The sequence below is a fragment of the Entelurus aequoreus genome, linkage group LG04, assembly GCF_033978785.1.
Source record: "Entelurus aequoreus isolate RoL-2023_Sb linkage group LG04, RoL_Eaeq_v1.1, whole genome shotgun sequence".
NCBI classification, from domain to species: Eukaryota; Metazoa; Chordata; class Actinopteri; order Syngnathiformes; family Syngnathidae; genus Entelurus; species Entelurus aequoreus.
In genome coordinates this window covers 13,105,375-13,130,365 of record NC_084734.1, presented here as the reverse complement: position 1 = coordinate 13,130,365, position 24,991 = coordinate 13,105,375, and the positions used below count along the sequence as shown (strand labels likewise).

The following is a 24,991-nucleotide window of genomic DNA, read 5'->3' as shown; positions in this document are numbered from 1 at the left end:
ACATGGAAATATAGTCATTTCCCAACCAATATTCTACAACACAAATACAACGTTGAAACAACATGCTTTTTGACGATGTTAAATTAATGTTGGGTTGTGACGTTGATTTGACCATTGAATTTTGGTCATTTCCCAACGTTGAAACGACATACTTTTTGACGACGTTTATTCAATGTCAGGTTATGACGTTGATTTAACATTGAAATATAGTCATTTCCCAACCAACTGGGTCCAAAATACACACGCGTGTTTGTTTCCCCTCAGCCCTGCCCGCCGCGCATTGAATGGTGTGACGTCACAAATGTCTCCCGCGGTCACGTGTTCCCAGCAGAGCGCCTGATCAAAAAGAAATATTACACCTGCGGTTTTTAATGACAGTCTGTCATCCAGCTGTCCTGTCACATATTTTTTCTGTGTTCGTGTCATTTTTCAAGCAGTCTTTTTGGCGACACTCCTCCACCGGGAGCGCGCTCGGGGACCCGCAGGCAGCAAAGCGTCCTTTTGGTTGCCATGGCAACCCTACGACAACTCAACCCGCACCCAGCGAGTCTCTCTCTCTCTCCCTCTCTCTTTCTCTCTCCCTCTCTCTCTCTCCCCTGCTTTGCAAGTTTTCCTCCCACACAAGTCCACCTTTCAACCCCCAAAAAGACGCACTTTGGCCGGCTTTCTTTCCAGCGGAACCTTCAGGGCGCCTTCGGTAAGTTTATTTTTTGTTTTTTTTTAATTCTTGTCATTCGTGCGCCACAAAGAGGGACGTGAATGGACGCGGCATGCAGGTGCTCACCTGAAGGGAACAAAAGGCGTCTTTCTTGAAACTTTATATTGTTCCGCCATTTGCTGCCTGAACTGCACGCTTTGTGACAACAAGGACAACCTTGCAGGACACATATTTGTTCAAAGCGTTTGTGACGTAATACACCATCATGATGATGATGATGATGATGGTGGTGGTGATGGTGGACTTTGAACGTTGTGGTTGAAGGCCCAGCAGGAAGTGGCTAACATTTAACTGCACAGCCAATTAACGAGAGTTAATTTATAACCCTCATTATTTGTATCATGCGTGTCCAACTTCACTGCATGTTTGCAGTATTCTGACACCAAAATATTACTCTTTCATAATAAAGTACACCAGTCAGAGCTGCACTGTGGAACATTTACCAGGATTTCACAGTAAAATACTGTAATGCAAATGTGTTGTCACTTAAATGACTGTAAAGAAGACGGGGGGGGGCAGCAATGAGCTGCCAGTTCACAGTAAAATGCTGTAAATGCAAATGAGTGGCTAACAATTGCATTATACTTTCACAATAATATTTACAGTATTTTACTGTGAAAGTATTGCACAGTAACATTTACAGTATTTTATTGTGAAAGCAATGCACAGTAACATTTACAGTATTTTATTGTGAAAGTTAGGCACAGTAACATTTACAGTATTTTTTTGTGAAAGTAATGCACGGTAACATTTACAGTATTTTATTGTGAAAGTTAGGCACAGTAACATTTACAGTATTTTTTTGTGAAAGTAATGCACGGTAACATTTACAGTATTTTATTGTGAAAGTAATGCACAGTAACATTTACAGTATTTTATTGTGAAAGTTATGCACAGTAACATTTACAGTATTTTATTGTGAAAGCAATGCACATTAACATTTACAGTATTTTATTGTGAAAGTTATGCACAGTAACATTTACAGTATTTTATTGTGAAAGTAATGCACATGAACATTTACAGGATTTTACTTTGAAGGTAATGCACAGTAACATTTACAGTATTTTATTGTGAAAGTTATGCACAGTAACATTTACAGTATTTTACTGTGAAAGTAATGCACGGTTACATTTACAGTATTTTATTATGAAAGTAATGCATGGTAACATTTACAGTATTTTATTGTGAAAGTAATGCACAGTAACATTTACAGTATTTTATTGTGAAAGTTATGCACAGTAACATTTACAGTATTTTATTGTGAAAGCAATGCACATTAACATTTACAGTATTTTATTGTGAAAGTTATGCACAGTAACATTTACAGTATTTTATTGTGAAAGTAATGCACATTAACATTTACAGGATTTTACTTTGAAGGTAATGCACAGTAACATTTACAGTATTTTATTGTGAAAGTTATGCACAGTAACATTTACAGTATTTTACTGTGAAAGTAATGCACGGTTACATTTACAGTATTTTATTATGAAAGTAATGCATGGTAACATTTATAGTATTTTATTGTGAAAGTAATGCACAGTAACATTTACAGTATTTTACTGTGAAAGTTATGCACAGTAACATTTACAGTATTTTATTGTGAAAGTAATGCATGGTAACATTTATAGTATTTTATTGTGAAAGTAATGCACAGTAACATTTACAGTATTTTATTGTGAAAATAATGCACAATAACATTTACAGTATTTTACTGTGAAAATAATTCACAGTAACATTTACAGTATTTTACTGTGAAAGTAATGCACAGTAACATTTACAGTATTTTATTGTGAAAGTTATGCACAGTAACATTTACAGTATTTTATTGTGAAAGTATTGCACAGTAACATTTACAGTATTTTATTGTGAAAGTATTGCACAGTAACATTTACAGTATTTTATTGTGAAAGTAACACAATTATTAGTTTATGGTAAATTTACAAAGCAGATTTTGCTGACTTATCATTTTGCTGTGACTTAAAGGCCTACTGAAAGCCACTACTACCGACCACGCAGTCTGATAGTTTATACATCAATGACGAAATCTTAACATTATAACACATGCCAATACGGCCGGGTTAACTTATAAAGTGACATTTTAAATTTGCAGCTAAACTTCCGGTTCGAAACGCCTCTGAGGATGACGTATGCGCGTGACGTAGACCGGGGAACAGAGGTATGCCTTCCCCATTGAATACAATACAAAAAAGCTCTGTTTTCATTTCATAATTCCACAGTATTCTGGACATCTGTGTTCGTGAATCTGTTGCAATTATGTTCATTGCATTATGAAGAAGGAAGCTGAGCCAGCAAAGAAGAAAGTTGTCGGTGCGAAACGGACGTATTTTTCGAACGAAGTCAGCAACAACAGTACACAGCCGGCGCTTCTTTGTTTACATTCCCGAAAGATGCAGTCAAGATGGAAGAACTCGGATAACAGAGACTCTAACCAGGAGGACTTTTGACTTCGATACACAGACGCCTGTAGAGAACTGGGACAACACAGACTCTTACCAGGATTACTTTGATTTGGATGACAAAGACGCAGACGTGCTACTGTGAGTATGCAGCTTTGGCTTCTAAACATTTGATCGCTTGACCGTATGTGCGCAACTTTTTTTTTGCGTATGTACGTAACTTTTTAAAAATATATAAGCTTTATGAACCTTGGGTTAGGTGAACGGTCTTTTGGGCTGAGTGATTGTGTGTGTTGATCAGGTGTTTGAATTGTATTGGCGTGTTCTATGGAGCTAGGAGCTAGCAGAGGAGCTAGGAGCTAGCATAACAAACACGCAGGTGTTTTTATGCAGGATTAATTTGTGGCATATTAAATATAAGCCTGGTTGTGTTGTGGCTAATAGAGTATATATATGTCTTGTGTTTATTTACTGTTGTAGTCATTCCCAGCTGAATATCAGGTCACCCCCGGCTCTCACAGCATCTTCCCTATCTGAATAGCTTCAACTCCCCACTAGTCCTTCACTTGCACTTTACTCATCCACAAATCTTTCATCCTCGCTCAATTTATGGGGAAATTGTCGCTTTCTCGGTCCGAATCTCTCTCACTTCATGCGGCCATCATTGTAAACAATAGGGAACTTTGCGTATATGTTCAACTGACTACGTCACGCTACTTCCGGTAGGGGCAAGCCTTTTTTTTATCAGAGACCAAAAGTTGCAATCTTTATCGTCGTTGTTCTATACTAAATCCTTTCAGCAAAAATATGGCAATATCGCGAAATGATCAAGTATGACACATAGAATACATCTGCTATCCCCGTTTAAATAAAAAAAAATCATTTCAGTAGGCCTTTAACGTCAACAAGTGATCACATGACTTCTCTGTATCCTTCACTTAAATATGATTGAAATGGGTCAAGTTCTCTCTGACTTAAGAGAGTAAAGCAGAGATTAGTCTCATGACGTGTGATGAGATCATATGATTACATCATTATTATTAGTGCACCTCCTGGTTCATTCTCTCTGTCTTTTAAACCTACAACCACTTTCTTTATAACTGTCATTAATGAACATACCACAGTTATGTGCAATCACATGCAACACTGAAAGTCAAATATAGGGTTAGAGCTGGAGGGTTAGGATTAGGGCTAAGGTTAACCCTAACCCTATACACACACATATACCGGTATGTATATGTACACGCACACACACACACACACACACACACGCACACACTTATATGTATATATATATGTGTATATATATATTTTTATATATATATATATATGTATATATATATATATATATATATATATATATATATATATATATATATATATATATATATATATATATATATATATATATATATATATATATATATGTATATATATATGTATATATATATATATATATATATATATGTATATATATATATATGTATATATTTATGTATATATATATATATATATGTATATAGAAAAATTCCTAGTTTGTGAACCCGTTCTCAAACAATGGCAATAAAACTATTCTGATTCTGATTCTGATTTATATATATATATATATATATATATATATATATATATATATATATATATATATATATATATATATATATATATATATATATATATATATATATATACAGTGGGGCAAAAAAGTATTTAGTCAGCCACCCATTGACAATCAATGGGTGGCTGACTAAATACTTTTTTGCCCCACTGTATATATACTGTATATATCAGAATCAGAATAGTTTTATTGTCATTGTTTGAGAACGGGTTCACAAACTAGGAATTTTTTTATTTATATATATATATATACATATATATATATATATATATATATATATATATATATATATATATAGACACACACATATATATATATATATATATATATATATTATAAACCTGTTATATTTTTTCATGAAAACTAAATAAATTCAATAATTTCCTTTGAAATGAGTGCAAATCCTACAAGAGGTGTAATTCAATCTCTCAACCACTAGATGCCGCCATAGTACCTTGAAGTACCATATATTCCAATTAGACGCATATTTGAATCTGCCAACTTATATGTAAGGATATGCATAATAATTATCTGTATGTTATATGTATATTATATGTTTCTCTTATGTTTATAATGTTTATTGTAGGTACATTATGTGTACTATATATATATATATTATATGTATGTTATATGTATGTTATATGTATATTATATGGATATATGTATGTTATATGTATATTATATATATGTTTTATGTATATCATATGTATATTATGTACATATCATATGTATGTTATATGTATATTATATGTATGTTATATGTACATAATATGTATATCATTCATATGTATATTATATGTATGTAAAAAGTGTATTACTTGTATATCATATGTATGTTATGTTTATTATATGTATATTAAATGGATATTATATGTGTATCATATGTATGTTATATGTATATTATATGTATGTTACTTGTATATTATTTGTATATTACATGTACATCATATGTATATTATATGTAAGGATATGCATATTATATGTAAGGATATGTATATTATATGTATGTTATTTGTATATTATATGTATATCATATGTATATTATATGTTTATCATATGTATATTGTATGTATATTATATGTAAGGACATGCATATTATATGTAAGGATATGCATATTATATGTAAGGATATGCATATTATACGTATATTATATGTAAGGATATGTATATTATATGTATATCATATGTATATTATCTGTATATTATATGTATATTATATGTAAGGATATGCATATTATATGTAAGGATATGTATATTATATGTATATTATATGTAAGGATATGCAAATTATATGTAAGGATATGTGTATTATATGTATGTTATTTGTATATTATATGTATATTATATGTAAGGATATGTATATTATATGTATATTATACAGTATGTATATCATATGTATATTATTTGTAAGGATATGCATATTATATGTATGTTATATGCATATGGGGAGGGTGATGACACATGAATGCGCACATTTGTCTGTCTCCCTACACGCACAACAAGATGCCAGGGAAATTCAAAGGCAGCATCAAACTGCAAGTACCGGCTCTTCATTGAAATCGGAGGCAAGGATGTTGACGTCTATGTCCAGGAAGTGTTTCTCCATCAACACATGGCAACATGACACTTGTTGCTGCTGCTAACTCAAGTGCAGATTCATCACATTTTGGAATTTGGATCCATCATGGCGAGGGTCTGAGCTACATGTGTTGAACAATTTCCCTTGTGGATCATTAAAGTTTGTCTAAGTCTAAGTCATGTAATCGCAAATTATGTTATCTTAAATATTGTCTAATTATGCAAAAATATATTATCAAATATTCAAAGCATTTTTTTAAATAGAAATAAATACTAATAATAATAATTTCAAGGCAAGTTATCCATCAAATTGTGCAATGTAAAAGTAGCAGTAGATTTCATGCTGAATTTGTGAAATTTACTGCGTTTTTACAACATTTTTCTCTAAATTAAAAAAAAACAGTACTTTTTTTTTACTGTAATAAACTGTGGTGTCGTTTTGGCATTTACAATAATACACCCAAAAATCTACACTTGTTGATTTACGGTTAAAAAAAAAAAAAAAAGCAGCACAGGTGCCAAAATTTTACTGTAAAATTGCATTTTTTTTTAATTTACATAAAAAAAAAACAAATGTAAATTTTACAGTAAAATTCTGGCAACTGAGCTGCTTTTTTTTTTTTTTTTTTTACCATAAAAACATCAGTACTGTGTTTCCATTTACAGTAATATACACTACATTTTGAGGTGAAATTTTTGCAACTTTTATTTTACATTTTAGCTTTTCAAAAATCTATTAAAGGCTTTTTAATTGAAAATGTTTGTGTTTCTTTCAGCGGTCGAGGTGAAGGACTTCCTGAGAGCGAGATGGACAACATGTCTCCGTGTCCCACCACCTTCTCTCTCTCCCCGCACATCTCCTTCCCTCTCTCGCCCATCTCCTTCCCGCCATCCCCGACCTCGGCAGATTCCCCGCAGTCCTCCTGGTCCCCCCTCTCCACCGCGTCCCATCACCCGGGATTGGGACCTCCCACGCCGAGTCCTCCAAACATCTGGGACCAGGATGACCTGACCTGCCTGAGCTGGCTGCATCAGAGGGGGAACCTGCTCCCCCTGCAGCCCCTCTCCAAAGGGACCCTGGCCCCGGCTCAGCTGGAGTCGCTGGGCCAGCACCCCGCCTCGTCCAAGCCGCCGTACTCCTTCAGTAGTCTCATCTTCATGGCCATAGAAGACTCGCCAGACAAAAGGCTGCCGGTGAAAGACATCTACGGGTGGATCGTGGACCAGTTCCCCTACTACAGGACGGCCAGCGCGGGATGGAGGAACTCGGTACGCCACAACCTGTCCTTGAGCAAGAGCTTCTGTCGCATGGAGAGGGACAAAAGCCAGGTGAGAACCTCTCAGTGCACTTCATCCATAGGTTCTAGTGCACTGACCACCATGTTTGTGGGATGAACTTTATGTTATTCACATGTGAATAATGCTGTATTTATATTATTCCCATGTGAATAATGCTGTATAATAGACCGTATTTATATTATTCACACGTGAATAATGCTGTATAATAGACTGTATTTATATTATTCACATGTGAATAATACTGTATAATAGACTGTATTTATATTATTCACATGTGAATAATACTGTATAATAGACTGTATTTATATTATTCACATGTGAATAATACTGTATAATAGACTGTATTTATATTATTCACATGTGAATAATGCTGTATAATAGACTGTATTTATGTTATTCACATGTGAATAATGCTGTATAATAGACTGTATTTATATTATTCACATGTGAATAATGCTGTATAATAGACTGCATTTATGTTATTCACATGTGAATAATGCTGTATAATAGACCGTATTTATGTTATTCACATGTGAATAATGCTGTATAATAGACTGTATTTATATTATTCATATGTGAATAATGCTGTATAATAGACTGTATTTATATTATTCACATGTGAATAATGCTGTATAATAGACTGTATTTATATTATTCACATGTGAATAACGCTGTATAATAGACTGTATTTATGTTATTCACATGTAAATAATGCTGTATTATAGACGGTATTTATATTATTCACATGTGAATAATGCTGTGTAATAGACTGTATTTATATTATTCACATGTGAATAATGCTGTAATATAGACTTTATTTATATTATTCACATGTGAATAAGGCTGTACAATAGACTGTATTTATATCATTGACGTGTGAATAATGCTGTATAATAGACTGTATTTATGTTATTCACATGTGAATAATGCTGTGTAATAGACTGTATTTATATTATTCACATGTGAATAATGCTGTATAATAGACTGTATTTATATTATTCACATGTGAATAACGCTGTATAATAGACTGTATTTATGTTATTCACATGTAAATAATGCTGTATTATAGACGGTATTTATATTATTCACATGTGAATAATGCTGTGTAATAGACTGTATTTATATTATTCACATGTGAATAATGCTGTATAATAGACTGTATTAATGTTATTCACATGTGAATAATGCTGTATAATAGACTGTATTTATATTATTCACATGTGAATAATGCTGTATAATAGACTGTATTTATATTATTCACATGTGAATAATGCTGTATAATAGACTGTATTTATGTTATTCACATGTGAATAATGCTGTATAATAGACTGTATTTATATTATTCACATGTGAATAACGCTGTATAATAGACTGTATTTATGTTATTCACATGTAAATAATGCTGTATTATAGACTGTATTTATATTATTCACATGTGAATAATGCTGTGTAATAGACTGTATTTATGTTATTCACATGTGAATAATGCTGTATAATAGACTGTATTAATGTTATTCACATGTGAATAATGCTGTATAATACTGTATTTATGTTATTCACATGTGAATAATGCTGTATAATAGACTGTATTTATGTTATTCACATGTGAATAATGCTGTATTATAGACTGTATTTATATTATTCACATGTGAATAACGCTGTATAATAGACTGTATTTATATTATTCACATGTGAATAATGCTGTAATATAGACTTTATTTATATTATTCACATGTGAATAAGGCTGTACAATAGACTGTATTTATATCATTGACGTGTGAATAATGCTGTATAATAGACTGTATTTATGTTATTCACATGTGAATAATGCTGTGTAATAGACTGTATTTATATTATTCACATGTGAATAATGCTGTATAATAGACTGTATTTATATTATTCACATGTGAATAACGCTGTATAATAGACTGTATTTATATTATTCACATGTGAATAATGCTGTAATATAGACTTTATTTATATTATTCACATGTGAATAAGGCTGTACAATAGACTGTATTTATATCATTGACGTGTGAATAATGCTGTATAATAGACTGTATTTATATTATTCACATGTGAATAACGCTGTATAATAGACTGTATTTATGTTATTCACATGTGAATAATGCTGTGTAATAGACTGTATTTATGTTATTCACATGTGAATAATGCTGTATAATAGACTGTATTTATGTTATTCACATGTGAATAATGCTGTATAATAGACTGTATTTATATTATTCACATGTGAATAATGCTGTATAATAGACTGTATTTATATTATTCACATGTGAATAATGCTGTATAATAGACCGTATTTATGTTATTCACATGTGAATAATGCTGTATAATAGACTGTATTTATGTTATTCACATGTGAATAATGCTGTGTATTAGACTGTATTTATGTTATTCACATGTGAATAATGCTGTATAATAGACTGTATTTATATTATTCACATGTGAATAATGCTGTATAATAGACTGTATTTATATTATTCACATGTGAATAATGCTGTATAATAGACTGTATTTATATTATTCACATGTGAATAACGCTGTATAATAGACTGTATTTATGTTATTCACATGTAAATAATGCTGTATTATAGACGGTATTTATATTATTCACATGTGAATAATGCTGTGTAATAGACTGTATTTATGTTATTCACATGTGAATAATGCTGTATAATAGACTGTATTAATGTTATTCACATGTGAATAATGCTGTATAATACTGTATTTATGTTATTCACATGTGAATAATGCTGTATAATAGACTGTATTTATGTTATTCACATGTGAATAATGCTGTATAATAGACTGTATTTATATTATTCACATGTGAATAATGCTGTATAATAGACTGTATTTATGTTATTCACATGTGAATAATGCTGTGTAATAGACTGTATTTATATTATTCACATGTGAATAATGCTGTATAATAGACCGTATTTATGTTATTCACATGTGAATAATGCTGTATAATAGACTGTATTTATGTTATTCACATGTGAATAATGCTGTGTAATAGACTGTATTTATATTATTCACATGTGAATAATGCTGTATAATAGACTGTATTTATATTATTCACATGTGAATAACGCTGTATAATAGACTGTATTTATATTATTCACATGTGAATAATGCTGTAATATAGACTTTATTTATATTATTCACATGTGAATAATGCTGTACAATAGACTGTATTTATATTATTGACGTGTGAATAATGCTGTATAATAGACTGTATTTATATTATTCACATGTGAATAACACTGTATAATAGACTGTATTTATGTTATTCACATGTGAATAATGCTGTGTAATAGACTGTATTTATGTTATTCACATGTGAATAATGCTGTATAATAGACTGTATTTATGTTATTCACATGTGAATAATGCTGTATAATAGACTGTATTTATGTTATTCACATGTGAATAATGCTGTATAATAGACTGTATTTATGTTATTCACATGTGTATAATGCTGTATAATAGACTGTATTTATGTTATTCACATGTGAATAATGCTGAATAATAGACCGTATTTATGTTATTCACAAGTGCATAATGCTGTATAATAGACTGTATTTATGTTATTCACATGTGAATAATGCTGTGTAATAGACTGTATTTATATTATTCACATGTGACTAATGCTGTATAATAGACTGTATTTATGTTATTCACATGTGAATAATGCTGTATAATAGACTGTATTTATGTTATTCACATGTGAATAATGCTGTATAATAGACTGTATTTATGTTATTCACATGTGAATAATGCTGTATAATAGACTGTATTTATGTTATTCACATGTGAATAATGCTGTGTATTACACTGTATTTATGTTATTCACATGTGAATAATGCTGTATAATAGACTGTATTTATATTATTCACATGTGAATAATGCTGTATAATAGACTGTATTTATATTATTCACATGTGAATAATGCTGTATAATAGACTGTATTTATATTATTCACATGTGAATAACGCTGTATAATAGACTGTATTTATGTTATTCACATGTAAATAATGCTGTATTATAGACGGTATTTATATTATTCACATGTGAATAATGCTGTGTAATAGACTGTATTTATGTTATTCACATGTGAATAATGCTGTATAATAGACTGTATTAATGTTATTCACATGTGAATAATGCTGTATAATACTGTATTTATGTTATTCACATGTGAATAATGCTGTATAATAGACTGTATTTATGTTATTCACATGTGAATAATGCTGTATAATAGACTGTATTTATGTTATTCACATGTGAATAATGCTGTATAATAGACTGTATTTATGTTATTCACATGTGAATAATGCTGTGTAATAGACTGTATTTATATTATTCACATGTGACTAATGCTGTATAATAGACTGTATTTATGTTATTCACATGTGAATAATTCTGTATAATAGACTGTATTTATGTTATTCACATGTGAATAATGCTGTATAATAGACTGTATTTATGTTATTCACATGTGAATAATGCTGTATAATAGACTGTATTTATATTATTCACATGTGAATAATGCTGTATAATAGACTGTATTTATATTATTCACATGTGAATAATGCTGTATAATAGACCGTATTTATGTTATTCACATGTGAATAATGCTGTATAATAGACTGTATTTATGTTATTCACATGTGAATAATGCTGTGTATTAGACTGTATTTATGTTATTCACATGTGAATAATGCTGTATAATAGACTGTATTTATATTATTCACATGTGAATAATGCTGTATAATAGACTGTATTTATATTATTCACATGTGAATAATGCTGTATAATAGACTGTATTTATATTATTCACATGTGAATAACGCTGTATAATAGACTGTATTTATGTTATTCACATGTAAATAATGCTGTATTATAGACGGTATTTATATCATTCACATGTGAATAATGCTGTGTAATAGACTGTATTTATGTTATTCACATGTGAATAATGCTGTATAATAGACTGTATTAATGTTATTCACATGTGAATAATGCTGTATAATACTGTATTTATGTTATTCACATGTGAATAATGCTGTATAATAGACTGTATTTATGTTATTCACATGTGAATAATGCTGTATAATAGACTGTATTTATATTATTCACATGTGAATAATGCTGTATAATAGACTGTATTTATGTTATTCACATGTGAATAATGCTGTGTAATAGACTGTATTTATATTATTCACATGTGAATAATGCTGTATAATAGACCGTATTTATGTTATTCACATGTGAATAATGCTGTATAATAGACTGTATTTATGTTATTCACATGTGAATAATGCTGTGTAATAGACTGTATTTATATTATTCACATGTGAATAATGCTGTATAATAGACTGTATTTATATTATTCACATGTGAATAACGCTGTATAATAGACTGTATTTATATTATTCACATGTGAATAATGCTGTAATATAGACTTTATTTATATTATTCACATGTGAATAATGCTGTACAATAGACTGTATTTATATTATTGACGTGTGAATAATGCTGTATAATAGACTGTATTTATATTATTCACATGTGAATAACACTGTATAATAGACTGTATTTATGTTATTCACATGTGAATAATGCTGTGTAATAGACTGTATTTATGTTATTCACATGTGAATAATGCTGTATAATAGACTGTATTTATGTTATTCACATGTGAATAATGCTGTATAATAGACTGTATTTATGTTATTCACATGTGAATAATGCTGTATAATAGACTGTATTTATGTTATTCACATGTGTATAATGCTGTATAATAGACTGTATTTATGTTATTCACATGTGAATAATGCTGAATAATAGACCGTATTTATGTTATTCACAAGTGCATAATGCTGTATAATAGACTGTATTTATGTTATTCACATGTGAATAATGCTGTGTAATAGACTGTATTTATATTATTCACATGTGACTAATGCTGTATAATAGACTGTATTTATGTTATTCACATGTGAATAATGCTGTATAATAGACTGTATTTATGTTATTCACATGTGAATAATGCTGTATAATAGACTGTATTTATGTTATTCACATGTGAATAATGCTGTATAATAGACTGTATTTATGTTATTCACATGTGAATAATGCTGTGTATTACACTGTATTTATGTTATTCACATGTGAATAATGCTGTATAATAGACTGTATTTATATTATTCACATGTGAATAATGCTGTATAATAGACTGTATTTATATTATTCACATGTGAATAATGCTGTATAATAGACTGTATTTATATTATTCACATGTGAATAACGCTGTATAATAGACTGTATTTATGTTATTCACATGTAAATAATGCTGTATTATAGACGGTATTTATATTATTCACATGTGAATAATGCTGTGTAATAGACTGTATTTATGTTATTCACATGTGAATAATGCTGTATAATAGACTGTATTAATGTTATTCACATGTGAATAATGCTGTATAATACTGTATTTATGTTATTCACATGTGAATAATGCTGTATAATAGACTGTATTTATGTTATTCACATGTGAATAATGCTGTATAATAGACTGTATTTATGTTATTCACATGTGAATAATGCTGTATAATAGACTGTATTTATGTTATTCACATGTGAATAATGCTGTGTAATAGACTGTATTTATATTATTCACATGTGACTAATGCTGTATAATAGACTGTATTTATGTTATTCACATGTGAATAATTCTGTATAATAGACTGTATTTATGTTATTCACATGTGAATAATGCTGTATAATAGACTGTATTTATGTTATTCACATGTGAATAATGCTGTATAATAGACTGTATTTCTATTATGTATCTCCACACAAATATTAGTTTTTATACTAAATACTGAATGACATCACATGGACAAAGATAAGACCTTCTGGAGGAAAGTTCTGTGGTCAGATGAAACAAAAATGGAGCTGTTTGGCCACAATACCTAGCAATATGTTTGGAGGGGGAAATGTGAGGCCTTTAATCCCAGGAACACCACCCCTACCGTCAAGCATGGTGGTGGTAGTATTATGCTCTGGGCCTGTTTTGCTGCCAATGAAACTGCTGCTTTACAGAGAGTAAATGGGAGAATGACCTCCAAATTCTTCAGGACAAGCTAAAATCATCAGCCCGGAGGTTGGGTCTTGGGCTCAGTTGGGTGTTCCAACAGGACAATGACCCCAAACACACGTCAAAAGTGGTAAAGGAATGGCTAAATCAGGCTAGAATGAAGGTTTTAGAATGGCCTTTCCAAAGTCCTGTGTGGACAATGCTGAAGAAACAAGTCCATGTCAGAAAAGCAACACATTTAGCTGAACTGCACCAATTTTCTCAAGAGGAGTGGTCAAAAATTCAAGCAGAAGCTTGTGGATGGCTACCAAAAGCGCCTTTTTGCAGTGAAACTTGCCAAGGGACATGTAAGCAAATATTAACCTTTTCTCCTCCAAACATAACCATGCTTGACGGTAGGAATGGTGTTCCTGGGATTAAAGGCCTCACCTTTTCTCCTCCATACATATTGCTGGGTATTGTGGCCAAACAGCTCTATTTTTGTTTCATCTGACATCACATGGACAAAGATAAGACCTTATGGAGGAAAGTTCTGTGGTCAGATGAAACAAAAATGGAGCTGTTTGGCCACAATACCCAGCAATATGTATGGAGGAGAAAAGGTGAGGCCTTTAATCCCAGGAATAATAATAATTAGCGGCAGCTTTCTGAGACTCTCTTTTTGCTAGCGCAGGCGGGAAGCTGCGCTTTTATTGTGACGGCAGGAACTGTGCGGTCGGTTTTTAGAGTTTACCCAAGAGTCTGTTGAAATAAAAAGTTTTTATCGCCTTCCTGTCGGTCGTTTTTTCTTAATAATGATCTGGCAGCAGCCAGCGTCATCTCCCAAGACCCTCGAATGTCAATCAGGTGACGTTGCCAAATGTGGTTCCTTGCTTTAATAAAGGGCCACATTAACGGTTGTTTATTTATTATATATTATTATATATTATTCTTACGGTCCTTCATACCGACAGCCATCAGACTGTATAATGCATATGTTTCTTTGACTCTACATAAACTGTAAATGTATAACCTATTTATATTACTCACATGTGAATAATGCTGTATAATAGACTGTATTTATATTATTCACATGCGAATAATGCTGTATAATAGACTGTATTTATATTATTCACATGCGAATAATGCTGTATAATAGACTGTATTTATATTATTCACATGTGAATAATGCTGTATAATAGACTGTATTTATGTTATTCACATGTGAATAATGCTGTATAATAGACTGTATTTATGTTATTCACATGTGAATAATGCTGTATAATAGATTGTATTTATGTTATTCACATGTGAATAATGCTGTATAATAGACTGTATGTATGTTATTCACATGTGAATAATGCTGTATAATAGACTGTATTTATATTATTCACATGTGAATAATGCTGTATAATAGACTGCATTTATGTTATTCACATGTGAATAATGCTGTATAATAGACTGTATTTATATTATTCACATGCGAATAATGCTGTATAATAGACTGTATTTATATTATTCACATGTAAATGATAATGTATAATAGACTGTAGTTATGTTATTCACATGTGAATAATGATGTATAATAGACTGTATTTATATTATTCACATGTAAATAATACTGTATAATAGACTGTATTTATGTTATTCACATGTGAATAATGCTGTATAATACACTGTATTTATATTATTCACATGTGAATAATGCTGTATAATAGACTGTATTTATGTTATTCACATGTGAATAATGCTGTATAATAGACTGTATTTATATTACTCACATGTAAATAATGCTGTATAATAGACTGTATTTATGTTATTCACATGTGAATAATGCTGTATAATAGACTGTATTTATATTATTCACATGTGAATAATGCTGTGTAATAGACTGTATTTATGTTATTCACATGTGAATAATGCTGTGTAATAGACTGTATTTATGTTAATCACATGTGAATAATGCTGTATAATAGACTGTATTTATATTACTCACATGTAAATAATGCTGTATAATAGACTGTATTTATGTTATTCACATGTGAATAATGCTGTATAATAGACTGTATTTATATTATTCACATGTGAATAATGCTGTGTAATAGACAGTATTTATATTATTCACATGTGAATAATGCTGTGTAATAGACTGTATTTATGTTATTCACATGTGAATAATGCTGTATAATAGACTGTATTTATGTTATTCACATGTGAATAATGCTGTATAATAGACTGTATTTATATTATTCACATGTGAATAATGCTGTATAATAGACTGTATTTATATTATTCACATGTGAATAATGCTGTATAATAGAATGTATTTGTTATTCACATGTGAATAATGCTGTATAATAGACTGTATTTATGTTATTCACATGTGAATAATGCTGTATAATAGACTGTATTTATGTTATTCACATGTGAATAATGTTGTATAATAGACTGTATTTATATTACTCACATGTAAATAATGCTGTATAATAGACTGTATTTATATTATTCACATGTGAATAATGCTGTATAATAGACTGTATTTATATTATTCACATGTGAATAATGCTGTATAATAGAATGTATTTATGTTATTCGCATGTGAATAATGCTGTATAATAGACTGTATTTGTTATTCACATGTGAATAATGCTGTATAATAGACTGTATTTATGTTTTTCACATGTGAATAAGGCTGTATAATAGACTGTATTTATGTTATTCACATGTGAATAATGCTGTATAATAGACTGTATTTATGTTATTCCCATGTGAATAATGCTGTATAATAGACTGTATTTATATTATTCACATGTGAATAATGCTGTATAATAGAATGTATTTATGTGATTCACATGTGAATAATGCTGTATAATAGACTGTATTTATGTGATTCACATGTGAATAATGCTGTATAATAGACTGTATTTATGTTATTCACATGTGAATAATGCTGTATAATAGACTGTATTTATGTTATTCACATGTGAATAATGCTGTGTTATAGACTGTATTTATATTATTCACATGTGAATAATGCTGTATAATAGACTGTATTTATATTATTCACATGTGAATAATGCTGTATAATAGAATGTATTTATGTTATTCACATGTGAATAATGCTGTATAATAGACTGTATTTATGTTATTCACATGTGAATAATGCTGTATAATAGACTGTATTTATGTTATTCACATGTGAATAATGTTGTGTAATAGACTGTATTTATATTACTCACATGTAAATAATGCTATATAATAGACTGTATTTATGTTGTTCACATGTGAATAATGCTGTATAATAGACTGCATTTATGTTGTTCACATGTGAATAATGCTGTATAATAGACTGTATTTATATTACTCACATGTAAATAATGCTGTATAATAGACTGTATTTATGTTATTCCCATGTGAATAATGCTGTATAATAGACTGTATTTATATTATTCACATGTGAATAATGCTGTATAATAGACTGTATTTATATTATTCACATGTGAATAATGCTGTATAATAGAATGTATTTATGTTATTCACATGTGAATAATGCTGTATAATAGACTGTATTTATATTATTCACATGTGAATAATGCTGTATAATAGAATGTATTTATGTTATTCACATGTGAATAATGCTGTATAATAGACTGTATTTATGTTATTTACATGTGAATAATGTTGTATAATAGACTGTATTTATATTACTCACATGTAGATAATGCTGTATAATAGACTGTATTTATATTATTCACATGTGAATAATGCTGTATAATAGAATGTATTTATGTTATTCACATGTGAATAATGCTGTATAATAGACTGTATTTATGTTATTCACATGTGAATAATGCTGTTTAATAGACTGTATTTATGTTTTTCACATGTGAATAAGGCTGTATAATAGACTGTATTTATGTTATTCACATGTGAATAATGCTGTATAATAGACTGTATTTATGTTATTCACATGTGAATAATGTTGTATAATAGACTGTATTTATATTACTCACATGTAAATAATGCTGTATAATAGACTGTATTTATATTATTCACATGTGAATAATGCTGTATAATAGAATGTATTTGTTATTCACATGTGAATAATGCTGTATAATAGACTGTATTTATGTTATTCACATGTGAATAATGCTGTTTAATAGACTGTATTTATGTTTTTCACATGTGAATAAGGCTGTATAATAGACTGTATTTATGTTATTCACATGTGAATAATGCTGTATAATAGACTGTATTTATGTTATTCACATGTGAATAATGTTGTATAATAGACTGTATTTATATTACTCACATGTAAATAATGCTGTATAATAGACTGTATTTATATTATTCACATGTGAATAATGCTGTATAATAGAATGTATTTATGTTATTCACATGTGAATAATGCTGTATAATAGACTGTATTTATGTTATTCACATGTGAATAATGCTGTTTAATAGACTGTATTTATGTTTTTCACATGTGAATAAGGCTGTATAATAGACTGTATTTATCTTATTCACATGTGAATAATGCTGTATAATAGACTGTATTTATGTTATTCACATGTGAATAATGCTGTATAATAGAATGTATTTATGTTATTCACATGTAAAAAATACCCAAGTGTTTATTGTCTATTGTGAGCGAACTGTGGTGCTGAATTCCCCCCCGGGATCAATAAAGTACTTTCTATTCTATTCTATTCTATGCTTGTTTTCAGTCGGTGGGGAAGGGATCTCTGTGGCGTGTGAGTCCGGAGCATCGAGCGGCGCTCCTGGAGGTGCTCCGGAAGACCCACACTTACCACGGCACCAACTGCAGTCTGATCAACAAGCCCGCCCTGTAAGAACAACTTCTTACCCCTTTTTCATTGCAAATACCCCAAACGAGACTTTTTAAGTCTTTCTTTCTCGCCTGCGCAGACTGGAAGGCGTGGACTACGGCGTGTCTGTGGTGTGCGACTCCATGGAGATGTCAGGTCAGTAGACCAGCTCATTAAGACTTTTCAATTAGCGCACATGCGACCCTTCTCTATGGATTTTGTGTTTCATCGCGGCCGTAACAGCGCTCCGTGTCACTTTTATTGCCGCCGTCTTCTCAACCCCTCACCGGCTTTCTCTCAGCATGCGACATTGTTCCTGTGTTTGCATTCTGTTGCCCTGGCAACGACCTTCTATTTCCCCGGTAACGCAGCAATAGCCTCCTTAACGTCCATGTGTTTTATATGCAAGCCTCCGTACGTATAAATGTCTACGTGTCCATGGGGCCCCCATCCAGAGGGTCTTTTCCATGACTGCGCATGTCATGTGCATGAAACAACAAACACACCACATGGTGGCGCTGTTATGCAATCCCATGAATTAGATTGACTTTCCTTTTTGACGCTACAAAAACATTAATTGTATCACTTTAGGATGTCTAGTGTTTAGCAGGGGTTCTTAACCTTTTAGACCTCGGGCCCCAACTTTTCCACTACACAAAGGCCTGGGGCCGACTCAAATATTAACACATTAGTAATCTCACTCTAGATTGGAATGGTATTCAATAGTTACAGCTAACCTACTTACAGTGGTGATATGAAACCTTGTATTAATCGCAAATATTTTTTATCAAACTAATTACAAAAATTAATTCACTGCAAAAGAAAAAACATGTAAAAACTGATGGAAAAATAAATTTATGCAGTGCTAAAATAAATCAATTCTACATGAAATAATAATAAATAATAATAATACAGTATATATGTTTCTTAAATAGACTGTCCATAAAAATTTAAGTGCAAATGAAAATACAGCTTCATCAATTTAGTCATATTTTTTGGCTAAAATAAATAAATTCTACATGAAATAATAAATAATAATAATACAGTATATATGTTTGTTAAATAGAATGTAAATAAAAAATTTAAATGCAAATGAAAAAACTGTTTCATCAATTTAGTCATATTTTTTTGGCTAAAATAAATAAATTCTACATGAAATAATAATAAATAATAATAATACAGTGTGTATGTTTCTTAAATAGACTGACCATAAAAATGTAAGTGCAAATGAAAAAAACAGCTTAATCAATTTAGTCATATTTTTTGCTAAAATAAATAAATTATACATGAAATAATGATAAATAATAATACAGTATTTGTTTCTTAAATAGACTGACCATAAAAATGTAAGTGCAAATGAAAAAACAGCTTCATCAATTTAGTCATATTTTTGCTAAAATAAATAAATTCTACATGAAATAATAATAACTAATAACAATACAGTATATGTTTCTTAAATAGACTGTCCATAAGAATTTAAGTGCAAATGAAAATACAGCTTCATCAATTTAGTCATATTTTTGGGCTCAAATAAATAAATTCTACATGAAATAATAATAAATAATAATTATACAGTATATATGTTTCTTAAATAGACTGTCCATAACAATTTAAGTGCAAATGAAAATACAGCTTCATCAATTTAGTCATATTTGTTTTGCTAAAATAAATAAATTCTACATGAATTAATAATAAATAATAATAATACAGTATACATGTTTCTTAAATAGAATTTAAATAAAAATTTAAATTCAAATGAAAAAACTGTTTAATCAATTTGGTCATATTTTTTTGGCTAAAATAAATAATTTCTACATTAAATAATGATAAATAATAATAATACAGTATATAAGTTTCTTAAATAGACTGTCCATAAAAATTTAAGTGAAAAGGAAAATACAGCTTCATCAATTTAGTCATATTTTTTGGTGAAAATAAATAAATTCTACATGAAATAATTATAAATAATAATAATACAGTATACATGTTTCTTAAATAGACTGACCATAAAAATGTAAGTGCAAATGAAAAAACAGCTTCATCAATTTAGTCATATTTTTTGGCTAAAATAACTAAATTTTACATGAAATAATAATAAAAAAATAATAATACAGTATATATGTTTCTTAAATAGAATGTAAATAAAAATCTAAATGCAAATGAAAAAACTGTTTCATCGATTTAGTAATTTTTTTTTGGCTAAAATTTTTTTATTCTACATGAAATAATAATAATACAGTATATACGTTTCTTAAATAGACTGACCATAAAAATGTAAGTGCAAATGAAAAAACAGCTTCATCAATTTAGTCATATTTTTTGCTAAAATAAATAAATTCTACATGAAATGATAAATAATAATACAGTATTTGTTTCTTAAATAGACTGACCATAAAAATGTAAGTACAAATGAAAAAACAGCTTCATCAATTTAGTCATATTTTTTGCTAAAATAAATAAATTCTACATGAAATAATAATAAATAATAATAATACAGTATATATGTTTCTTAAATAGACTGTCCATAAGAATTTAAGTGCAAATGAAAATACAGCTTCATCAATTTAGTAATTTTTTTTGCTAAAATAAATAAATTCTACATGAATTAATAATAAATAATAATAATACAGTATATATGTTTCTTAAATAGATTGTCCATAAAAATGTAAGTGCAAATCAAAAAACAGCTTCATCAATTTAGTATTTTTTTTTGCTAAAATAAATAAATTGTACACAAATTAATAATAAATAATAATAATACAGTATTTTTGTTTCTTAAATAGACTGTCCATAAAAATGTAAGTGCAAATGAAAATACAGCTTCATCAATTTAGTCATTTTTTTTGCTAAAATAAAGAAATTCTACATGAAATAATAATAAATAATAATAATACAGCATATGTTTCTTAGACTGTCCATAACAATTAAAGTGCAAATGAAAATACAGCTTCATCAATTTAGTCATATTTTTTGGCTAAAATAAATTCTACATGAAATAATAAAAAATAATAATAATACAGTATATATGTCTCTTAAATAAACTGTCCATAAAAATTTAAGTGCAAATGAAAATACAGCTTCATCAATTTAGTCATATTATTTGGCTAAAATAAATAAATTCTACATGAAATAATAATAAATAATAATGATACAGTATACATGTTTCTTAAATAGAATGTAAATAAAAATTTAAGTGCAAATGAAAAAACAGTTTATTCAATTTGGTAATATTTTCTTTGCTAAAATAAATAAATTCTACATGAAATAATAATAAATAATAATAATACAGTATATATGTTTCTTAAATAGACTGTCCATAACAATTTAAGTGCAAATGAAAATACAGCTTCACCAGTTTAGTCATATTTTTTGCGCTTAAGCAACTTCTCTATCAGTTTAGCTCCAGACTTCTTCTGTTTGTTTGATATTGTCTCTACTGCCACAGGTGGTGTAAAAGTGTATTACAGCTGAGTTGAGAAACATATTTTTTGCGGGACTTTGCAACTTATTGCCTATTTTAAAATGTCACCCATATTTCTTCCTGTTTTCCCCCTTCCAGATTCCCTTTCCCCCTCCCTCATGCTGACCCCTGACAACCCGACCTTCGCCGACCACCCGGATTTTCCTTTGACCCCGGATCACGAGGAGCTGGTCGCCATAGAGCCGGTGGAATACCAACAAGAGGAGCTGAGCGGGGCGGACTTAGAGAAAGACCCCCTGGGGGACAGCGGCTACATCGAGTTGCATTACTACCAGTCTCAAGAGTACGAGTACCTGGTGTTGCCGGACGACACCGAGCTGGACTTGGAGACCGTGGAGATACTCCAGCTGGACGTGGAGGCCCAGGAAGCTGCCGGGTCCCTCCTGGACTTGGCAGGGGGCGTATATTAATATCCACGGATCGGATAATTCTCGTATTTTGCCTCTTATCTGTGACGATGGCACTGCCCGGTGATTTAGATGTAGATCCTGATAAGTCAGCACTTTGTGGACAAAATATAGACTTTTTAGGGGAGTATTCATAATTGTCTGTCAATCTCAGGTGCGGAAGATGTCCTTCTGACTGAAATAGCACCCATTTTTCTTCATATTGTCCCACTGTCATGCAGATATCAACAACACCCCAAGCAGCCAAAAGAGATTATGACGCAAATATAAGACATACGTTGTTTTCTTGATATTTGATAGAACTCCATTTTCAAAATGTCACGTCAGCTACTTTTGAAGCAGGGGCGATCAAACTGCGGCCAAGGTTTGCGGACCGTTTTTTTCTAATGGCCTGCGGCATAATTCCCGAAATAAAACTAAAACATTGCATGCAGCAGAACATTACAGAGGATGGGGAAAAAAATTAAAAGGTTAGAGAAAAATAAAAGGATATGGAAATACCTGAAAGGGGTCATTTTATGCCAAACTTTTCTCACCCGGGTACCTGTTTGTGAGTGTTCGGGATCCCCGTAAGTCCTGAAAATGTGAAATCAAACCTCAAGGCGATATCATAGGCGATCCAACACTTCTCTTTTCTAAAGTAAATGTGTACAGCAGATATTGATTATCTACATCAACTATATGATTTGTCAGAGTGGCTGAAAAGTTTAAAACTAAGAAATTGCAACCTTCAGTGTTTCTGCTGTGGAAAAGATTTTAACACTTTTTTTTTATGTATAACACTTTTATTCTGTCTGAACACCTAATTGTGGCCTCATTTTATAGGATATAGTTAAATGACTAAACAACATCAACATACTGTCATTTCAAATGAGTTTTGTATGAACTTTTTACTTAAGGTTCGCTGTATATTCATTTAGTGATTATTTGGATTTTTATTCTCGATTAGTCTCATTTTGTTTGTGGTCATTCTGTTTTTTAGTGTCTTTATATTCCTGTAAAATGTGAGAATCTGGATATAAATGTTTATTTTGGCATTGTTTAATGTCCTACACCATCATAACAACACTGCCATGTCAGGGTCCTCTGAACTGATCACCTCAAATCCTACAAATGTTATTTTTTGCTTGATTTTTTATCTAACACATTAAATCTGTAATTCTGGTATTGTCCCTTACATTTTTTTAAATCCGAAATGTAATTTTCTTTATATATATATATATATTTATTTTTTTTATTTTTTTAATGATTTTGTGTATATTGTGGAAGCCAGTTTTCCCACTAAAAAAATGGTAAGTTATAATTATGAGATAAAAGGTCATAATTGTGAGGAAAAAGTCATAGTTATGAGATAAAAAGTCATAATTGTAAGGAATAAGTCATTGTTATGAGATAAAAAGTCATAATTGTAAGGAAAACGTAATAGCTATGAGATAAAAAGTCATAGTTGTAAGGAAAAAGTCGTCATTGTGACATTAACAAGTCGAAATTATGAGCTAAAAAGTCATAATATAGGAGATTCAAAGTTATAAT

At 30.1% G+C, this 24,991-nt stretch overlaps 1 protein-coding gene across 1 annotated transcript; it reads left to right on the top strand.

Annotated features, from left to right (window-relative positions):
• The first annotated feature begins 490 nt into the window (after window positions 1-490).
• Window positions 491-24,589, top strand: si:ch211-145o7.3 (forkhead box protein N2). Its single transcript, XM_062043432.1, has 5 exons — window positions 491-697; window positions 7,108-7,660; window positions 19,469-19,590; window positions 19,671-19,726; window positions 23,130-24,589. The coding sequence occupies exons 2-5, from the start codon at window positions 7,139-7,141 to the stop codon at window positions 23,459-23,461; spliced, it is 1,032 nt and encodes a 343-aa protein (XP_061899416.1). The 5' UTR covers window positions 491-697; window positions 7,108-7,138; the 3' UTR covers window positions 23,462-24,589.
• Window positions 24,590-24,991: the final 402 nt, after the last annotated feature.

Bases quoted from the DNA above. Each gene is read 5' to 3' on its own strand.
- si:ch211-145o7.3 (XM_062043432.1), top strand. From the start codon at position 7,139: ATGGACAACATGTCTCCGTGTCCCACCACCTTCTCTCTCTCCCCGCAC. The intron at 19,591-19,670 runs GTAAGAACAACT...TCGCCTGCGCAG, and splicing joins CTGATCAACAAGCCCGCCCT to ACTGGAAGGCGTGGACTACG. The intron at 19,727-23,129 runs GTCAGTAGACCA...TCCCCCTTCCAG, and splicing joins CGACTCCATGGAGATGTCAG to ATTCCCTTTCCCCCTCCCTC.